Source organism: Littorina saxatilis, linkage group LG3 (assembly GCF_037325665.1).
Source record: "Littorina saxatilis isolate snail1 linkage group LG3, US_GU_Lsax_2.0, whole genome shotgun sequence".
NCBI lineage: Eukaryota > Metazoa > Mollusca > Gastropoda > Littorinimorpha > Littorinidae > Littorina > Littorina saxatilis.
The window spans coordinates 47375490-47384566 of NC_090247.1; the positions used below are offsets into that span (position 1 = coordinate 47375490).

At 43.2% G+C, this 9077-nt stretch overlaps 1 protein-coding gene across 1 annotated transcript; it reads right to left on the reverse strand.

The window, feature by feature from the left end:
• Nucleotides 1-6975: 6975 nt before the first annotated feature.
• LOC138961218 (zinc finger MYM-type protein 1-like) lies at nucleotides 6976-7677 on the reverse strand. The gene has a single exon (XM_070332817.1). The coding sequence runs from the start codon at nucleotides 7675-7677 to the stop codon at nucleotides 6976-6978; it is 702 nt and encodes a 233-aa protein (XP_070188918.1).
• Nucleotides 7678-9077: the final 1400 nt, after the last annotated feature.

Below are 9077 nucleotides of genomic sequence, written 5' to 3' on the forward strand. Positions count from 1 at the left end.
TGATGGTTTACGGGAGGCTTACTGTGCCTTTAACCATTAGGCATTATTAGAGCGAATTCACTTTGAGAGACATTTCGCAAAAATTGAATACAAAACAATTCACAACTGGTCCATATTAGGAGCCTAGGCGCCTAATATGGACCAGTGAATCACGAATCACGAACCACGAATCACAGAAAATAACATGATACAATTAACTTAGTGTGCAAGTCAGACTAATACAAATATGCTTTAGATTTACCTGTTTCGGTTAAACAAAAGCGTTATTTGAAGCACAACAGGAAACTAAAGAAACTTATCAAAAACAGAGAGAAAATAAATGAAATTATCAACTTCCACGAAAAGAAGATATTCGTTTTTAAACTCGATCGTTGGCTAGTTATAGGTTATTTTCAGCAAGCTTCTTAATGAATTAATGAAACCAGCCTTCAGCTTTTATTTTCTTCTATTTGTTGAAGGTGTTATATTAGTAGACATACACATACTTTGAGATGTTGCTATTTTTTTTTTTTTTTTGCAGTAGAATTTCGGGGTCAACACTGCTAAAATGTTACAAATACAATCTTAGCTGTCATACAGGGTGACCCAAAACATATGCAACCCACAAAAATGTTAATAACTTCTACATCTAGCGACCAAACCACTTCATTTTTAGAGAACATACATTTCCACCTGTGCTGGACCCTTCCACAAAGAGACCATTTTATAGAACAAATGGTCTGAATTTTGTGTAATGTAAAACAAAGTTGCCAAATTCAGGGATCGACTCAATAGTACGAGGTTTGAAATTGAGCGGTAGCCAAACTAAACCAATTTAAGCCCTCAAGATTGTTACCTTTGGCGTAATTCGAACGACCTAGTATACCTTAATCAACATTAGACAATCAATGACTTGAATACAGCAATTACATCAGGATCATGGCATTTCCCATGGATGAATGCGTCCATGTCATTGATGCATTTTGCGCGATATTGCGCAAGTGTAACTTTACAACGAAGGGGTTAATGTTTCCAGTCATTTGAGTTTAGCAAATATTTTCATATATAGTTGTTGTGCATGAACCTCAATTCGTCCGCAACCATTCTACAAAGTTTCGAGTCGGTAGGTAAGATGGTTTGACATTTACCTTCTCTCCAAAATGTGTTCCAAATTACACCTCCGAAATTATCAATGGCACGAAAGCTTTTCTGTCTAGGGATTGCCCTGAACCTAACTGTAACTGCTTTCTTAAGGTCACCGATGATCCAAGCGGTGAAGGGGTGTTTGTGTATACGCAGAAACTCAGATAATCCAAAAGGTAAAAGTCTGGAGGGTTTACATTTGGTAAGTTTTGCTACCGCTCAATGTCAAACCTCGTTCTGTTGAGTTGATCGCTGAATTTGGAAACTTTATTTAAATTGCACGAAAGTCCGACCATTTGATCAATAAAACTGCCTCTTTGTGAAAGGGTCATGCATAGGCTGAAGTTTATTTTCCCCAAATATAAAATGATTCGGTCAACGGATGTAGAAGTTAATATTATTTTTGAGGGTTGCATTTTGTGTGTGTGTGTGTGTGTGTGTGGGAGGGGGGGTCATCCTGTATAATTATGGCATTTGTGTAATAACAGCTTTAGCTGTGGACAGAAACTAGTCCGTTTTAAGTGTCAAATTTAGAGTGAACGCTGCCAAAAGTGTCAAAAAAAGAGAAAGAGCCTAACGGTTCATTGGTTTGTGTTTCTGCACCCGATGTTTCGACATGTGCAAGTTATTCAGAGAGGTTAAATACAGCGAATGAAATTGTTTTGAGCGCTCTAGCACCGTTAGTGTGTCAGAACAGAAGGTGGTCCATATTAGGCGCCGGTCCTTATTAGGCAACCTTCCCCTAGATGCACGTCCAAACACTGACACACGACATGAAGAGAGCTGTGAGGGGTCTGCGGGTGGGAGTAGTGTGTTGATTTACAAAAACACAGGACAGGGACTTAATCGTAAAAATAGGTAACCGTAAAGGTCAAATGTCTATCTGTCTCATCCTGAACTCAGGTCAAAATGAGTTCGGCTCATTCTCTCCCTGACCGGACGCTACAGTCCTACGCAAATCTATCAAAACAAAAATACAGAGTTATCTCCCATATGGTTTTCGCGAGCACTGATCTAAATTTGAGATCAGTGTTCGCGAGACGAAAATGATTGCAGATTGGCCGACTTCGACTGTGATCTCTGTTCTGTTCTTCACAGTTATGATAAAGACATCGTTCTAAGGTCAAAACAAGTCGAAATTTTGGGACTGCTGCCGGACTCGCCCGGGGAATGAAAAATCGTTTCGCTTATCCGAGTTTGTGCATATCCGAGTTCGGATAAGCCAAACCTTTCCCGAGAAATTACCCTGCAGTTCGGCTTAAGCGAGTTTTATTCAGGATAAGTTGTAAAATCACTTTGAATCTCTCTCTCTCTCTCTCTCTCTCTCTCTCTCTCTCTCTCTCTCTCTCTCTCTCTCTCTCTCTGCGTGGTGTGTGTGTGTGTGTATGTGTGTGTGTGTGTGTGTGTGTGTGTGTGTGTGTGTGTGTGTGTGTGTTTAAATGAATAAGATCTTTCTTCAGTGGGGCTTTATTAATACCTCAAAGCCAACTGTAAAAATAAATGGTGAAAACAGTGACACATCTCAGAAATGGGCGGGGATATAGCTCAGTTGGTAGCGCGCTGGATTTGTATTCAGTTGGCCGCTGTCAGCGTGAGTTCGATCCCAGGTTCGGCGGAAATTTATTTCACAGAGTCAACTTTGTGTGCAGACTCTCTTCGGTGTCCGAACCTCCCCCCGTGTACACTACATTGGGTGTGCACGTTAAAGATCCCACGATTGACAAAAGGGTCTTTCCTGGCAAAATTGCTTAGGCACAGTTTATAATTGTCTACCTATACCCGTGTGACTTGGAATAATAGGCCGTGAAAGGTAAATATGCGCCGAAATGGCTGCAATCTACTGGCCGTATACAATTTCATCTCACACGGCATCACTGCAGAGCGCCTAGAACTGTACCCACGGAATATGCGCGATATAAGACTCATTGATTGATTGAAACAAAACCAAAGATTCCACAAGCAACTACGCTTTTGTTAAAAGAATTTCAAGTAAATCATAACAAATGTAATGTTTAATGAAACCCTCTCCATTTAAAGAAAGAAAAGAAACACAATTAGACAATTTGTCTCTGTGGTCATAAATCAAGATCAAATCTCCGTAAACATAGAGAATACTACATGGTTTGCTGTGTCGTACCAGATTTGCACGAGTTTTTTTTTTTAAATATTGAACTGCGAGCGAAAGCGAGCTGTTCACTATTTGAAAAAGCAACGAGTGTAAATCTGGTACGACACAGCTAACAAGCCATGTAGTATTCTGTTTATCCTACATACTGTACTTACGTGTATTTTACTCAAAACGTCCCGTAGTCGAGGCAGCCAAATTGAAGACGCTTGTTTTGGAACCTCGATCTTTTCTAAAGCATCGTGCAATTTATTACGTCAAAGCGAAGAAACGTCACTCTGGAAAGTGTGGCGTGGCGTGTTGGTTCTAAAGATTTCATCGAGGGAAATTAGCAAGCGCATTTTTTTCTTCTATAATGACGTTTGTCTTGGTGACTTTGGCATCGTAAGCTGGGGAAAAAACAGGTCCCTGCCAGACTTACTTGACATGACCTCATTTACATGATATACATACGTGTGATTTGAACGATTAATATCTCACCAGTGTCTCTCTCACGTATGTAGGATAAATAGATTGTAGGCCAATGTTTTGTTTTGCTGCATGTTTATTGTGGTTTGATCTTCACCACTCGCTCAAAAAGAGCACAGGTCATACATTCCTCAGGTAGATTTGCTCTTCACACAGATCTGTTCCTTCTACACGTCATCAGTTTTCCCGCATAAGCCTACTCAAAAACAGGTGACGTGTTCGTTTCCGTAGGATAATTATAGCCGTGACGAAATACACTACTCAAAAGAATTCAAGGGCCACTTAGTTGGTCATTCCCCATTCAAAGCAATTAAGACAAACAACAGAAAACATATATCAGAAGTTTAATTTATTCACTTGTTGTTCGATCGGTTACAATTTCATTAACCAACACGAATTATTCATCGAGAAAATTTCATTTGAATAGACATACCCCCATTTTCAAAATTCAGAACAGAGAGCAATTGGAATCACAAGAGTCAATAACGAGTGTGACCTCCATTGGCATTGATGCAGTCGAGGCAACGCTGACGCATGGACCTGACCAATGTCTGAAGAGTGTTCTGAGGGATCGCCTGCCACTCCTGCTGCAGAGTGTGGAACAGGACGTTGAGGTTTGGTGGAGGAGAATGATTCGCTCGAATCAGTCGCCCCAGGACATCCCAAAGGTGCTCGATTGGGTTCAGATCGGGCGAACGGGAGGGCCAGTCCATCCTGATAACTTGCTGCTGCTGCAGAAAGTTATTGACGACGCGAGCTCCATGTGCAGGCGCGTTGTCGTCTTGCAGTGTGGCACCTGGTCCGATGGCCTGAAGGACTGGTGTGGCTATGGGACGCAGAATGTCATCCCTGTACGCGATGCCAGTCAGGTTGCCTTGGACACGGTGTAGGGGTGTCCTGTGGTGAAGACTGAATCCACCCCACACCATCAGGGAGCCGCCACCATGTCTGTTGTGCTTCAGAACGGTAGCGTTGCTGAAGCGCTCTCTAGGACGTCTCCAGACGCGAATTCGGCCGTCGTTGAAGGACAGCGTGTAGCGAGACTCGTCAGAGAAGAGCTCGCTGGACCACTGCTGCCTTGTCCAGGCCAGATGACGCCGGGTCCAGGCCAGACGAGCTGCACGATGAGCCCTAGTGAGTGGAGGTCGTACCGCTCGCCGCCTTGATCGCATGTTCACCTCGTGCAGACGGTTGCGAACAGTTTGGTCACTGACCAGGATGTTGGTGGCTGTTCGCACTTGCCCCATGAGCGTGTTTGCAGTGGCGGTTCTGTTACGCAGGGCTGACACGATGACGTAGCGGTCTTCTCTCCATGTCGTCATTCGTGTGCGCGCAGCCCCCCTTGGTTCTTGCACACTTCCGGTGTTCTTGAAGCGATCTCTCAGCCTCTGTATGACAGAATGTGTCACTTGCAGTCGCCTGCCAACTTCCCGCACTGCTACGCCTTCCTGGAGCCAGGCCACGGCCATCCCTCTGGCAGCATCACTCAGTCGGCGTCTTGGGGGCATGGTTAAAAATGCTCAAGAAACGTGGCCTTAAATACCAGTTTTCAGTCTGCGCAGGTGTGCTGCGTCAGCTAGACGCGTTTGAAAAGTTGGCATTTTCACGTAAATTTTGCGTTTCTTTTGTGGCCCCGTGTAGCACTTTGAATAAACGCTCATCTGAACCCTTTTCAGAAACACGTTGTCTTGAACATTGCGTAACACTGTTTGTTGCTTATTTGGCAAAAAAACACATTTTGTTCAGTCTGCACTTTATTTTTCAAACCATGTCAAAAATGACACTGGCCCTTGAATTCTTTTGAGTAGTGTATGTTTATCTTCCTGACGTGTTTTTCAAGCAAAAAAAAAAGTCTCTCCGACAGTCTTTAGAGTTTGGCTTATCTGTCAAAATCACGTTTGAGATATCCGTGTTTGAGTTAGCTATCTTTTGACAGAGTTTTGCTTATCCGAATTAGAAATAGTCTTACAAAGAGGGGGTCTGGCGGGGAATTGGTTTTGGTTTCTGATATCCGAGTTTTTTGCTTAAGCGTGTTTCGTTTAGGCGAGTGCGGCTGTATATGGTTTCATCACTGTCAACTGGTTACAGAGAAAATCGTCTGCTCCAGTGAGCGCCGAAACCAAACGGTTGATTATCACGTGACACTTTTGCCATATTTAGAGTTGTTTGCACAGTAAATACAGCCGCGAAAAATAGCTCGCTTGAAACTGTCTTACAGATCAATTCCTTTGTAATTTAAAAATTACAAAACACCATAAAAAATCATTATCGACGATCGCGAATCTGCTTATATCAATAATACATTACAAAAAGCTCTAAATATGTAAAAAAAAAAAATTCGGTTTCCTTGCCAGACAAGGAAACTTAAGGCATCCTGTCAGGGAGAGAATGAGCCGAACTCATTTTGACCTGAGTTCAGGATGTATCTGTCTATCTTTCTTTGTGTCTTTCTGCCAGTCTATGTCTGTGCCCAGAGTGGAAAAGACCGAAATGTAGACACTGGAATGTGATAATTAGGTTTCATTTAAGATCACAATGGCGCTGGGACAATTCGGAAAATCGCTACGAGGGACAGCTATGAGGAAGACACACCCGAAAAAGTACATACCTACAAATGTGTATGTTATTTCAGGGACGTAGCACACCTAATAATAGTGGTAGGGCGGAAAAAAATGGAAGACAAAATGCTGAGACAGCTAAGGAAATATGGGGCTTACACTACCGCCCCCCCCCCCCCCCCTTCCCGTCCCCTTGTAATGGTCTAAAAAAGAAAGAAAACATGATGCGATTTCGTGCCTTCTGAGCTCAGTTCCATCTAATCATCTTTCCATCCTCCACCAAACAACGGGCTGGTGAATGTATCAGTGATTATCAATCGACTTACATTTATATCTAAATTCCGATACGTTGAATGTGATGAGCACTTACTTCAAATGACTTTCGTCTTCATTATTGTCTAGTGTGTTAAAAAGCAAGGATTGACAAACTGGTTTACTTCTAAACAAGCAATTTATTGATCCGTCCAGCCATCAACATTGGCAGCCTGAGTGATGACTGAAAAATAGAGGGATTTGTCAGAATATTTTTAGCGCGTTTTCGATCCATCACAACCAGGATGCACACTTGTGTCCATTGTTCAATTCTCTCTCTACATGTTGTTTCATGTGACACTGTTAACCCCACAAGTTACTGTGTTACTCAATTGTTATGGCGTACTTACGGTTGACACACAATCACTCACCCCTCAGTCTGACCCCAGCTTAGCACCACTTTTCTTCACACTTGACAGAAGACGTTTGTGTGGCACGAGATTTCTGCAGCACACTGGTTCTGGATAAATCCAGTTCCGAAAACGTTCCGAATATCTCCTGCCGATGATCAGAAGCAACAAAGGCGTTTGCAACGTTAATCATGTTGAGCGAGTCCGTTCTGGCTTTATGTACATGGAGGATCATCAAATGATTCAATCGCGCCTCATCCATTCTTGACCTGAGGTAGTTTTTCAGGCGCCTCATGGCACTAAAGGACCGCTCATTGACAGCATTTGTTGCTGGCATGACAATGATCAGTTTGATCAGAATGACGACCTGAGACAGAAGCGAGATCTCAGCCTTGGACAAGATCTTGAAATATCCCACAATGTCTGACAAAAGGCAATCGGTGTCAGGATAAGCTGTTCTGATCTGAATTGCTAACGTCTGCAGTTGAGCTCTCAAGTTGGGGACATTAAAGTCGGCGCCATAAAAGTCAGAGCATTTCGCCAGTTCTATTTCAAAACTTTCCCCTTTTGCACCTTTCAAAAGAACCTGTTCTAATGTTGCATACATCTCAAAATCGTCTTGCGCAAAACGATCTTTCAAGCAGGAGGCCAAAACATCAATAGCTTCAAAGTAGATCATCCTGTAGTGATCTTCCACACTGCTTGGGAAATGATGACTTGCAGGAGCATCCCCAGCTTCCATCCATTGAGGGACCCTTCTTTGGCGGGGTAGGGTTGGTTGATTTACGCCAGCATCTCCAGCCAGCTTCAGGGTCTTCTTCCAGAAAAGAGAAAATGTTGCATCACATCTCAGCGACAACAAAGTTTCAACTGTCATTCGGGCTATTTTCTGCGCCTGTGCAGCAGACATTTCTTGAGCCTGGAGAGTTGCGCTGAGATTGTCACTGTGACGAAGAAGTGTTTCTCCAAGAGTCACCCCAAAAAAGAAATCAAATTCCTCCATATGTCTGTTCACACCTCTGATTCTTGCTTTCATTTCTGTTTCCTTGCAGTTGTCAAGTGACCATTCCCACAGTTTCTGAAGATTAGAATAGTTCTGGAGAACACTGTCCAATGTCTTGCCTCGAACAGTCCACCTGGTTGGGCAAAATGGAAGAATTCCAGGCGCATGCTTTCCCTCCTCGTCGTAACTCATTTCTGTTTTCATTTTCTGCAGATGAGTATCCCTTTTTGGTGATTTCTTCACAAGCTTTGTTATCTCCTTGACAGTATCGTGCGCATCCTTAACAACTTTGACCTGCTGGATGCTGTCGGAGCATGCTAAGTTTGTGGCATGACCATAACAATGTGTATACAATGCCCGTGGCTCCAGCCTTTTCATTTGAGCAGCAACGCCATTCTTTTGACTGGCCATTGTGTTACAGCCGTCGTAACACTGCCCTCTCTCTCTCTCTCTCTCTCTCTCTCTCTCTCTCTTCTCTCTCTCTCTCTCTCTCTCTCTCTCTCTCTCTCTCTCTCTCTCTCTCTCTTTTTTTTTATTTTTTTTTTTTACGGAAAAAGTGGTCGGGCGGTCGCCCTACATGCCCTACCGGGTGCTACGTCCCTGTATTTGCCTGTTAATTGTGCTTCCTATAACTGAGAGTGGCATAATTATTAAAAACAGAAAAGAAGAGAAATTGATAACGGACTTTGCGTGCACTCTGCCACAGATCTGTTTGGAGGGCTGCTCACCAAGCAATGCTGGAGGGCTTGAGATATGAAGTATTCTGTCATTACAGTGCCCTGCCTTTTTAGCGTATCATCATATCATGTCCCTAAAAGGAAACATTTCCTGTGAGGACGTTAAGGACCCCCTTGTCTCTTTGCCCTGCCTTTCTTATCACCATTTTGAGAATAATATAATCCTATCTTCAATCTCATGGGTGCTGACGCAGGCGCTTGATTGCATATGTTTCATTTTCAATCCATTTACTGCAGAGTTCTATGCACAGCGTGCCCTTCCTGCTTCTACCAGAAAAATAAACCTACAAGAGATGGATTTTGCGGAGATTGAGTGACATATGTAGGTTTGGGTGGGGGGGGGGGGGTGGAGTTCCATGGAGAACTGTCGGCAAAATGTGTGTGTCTGTGTGTGTGTGTGTG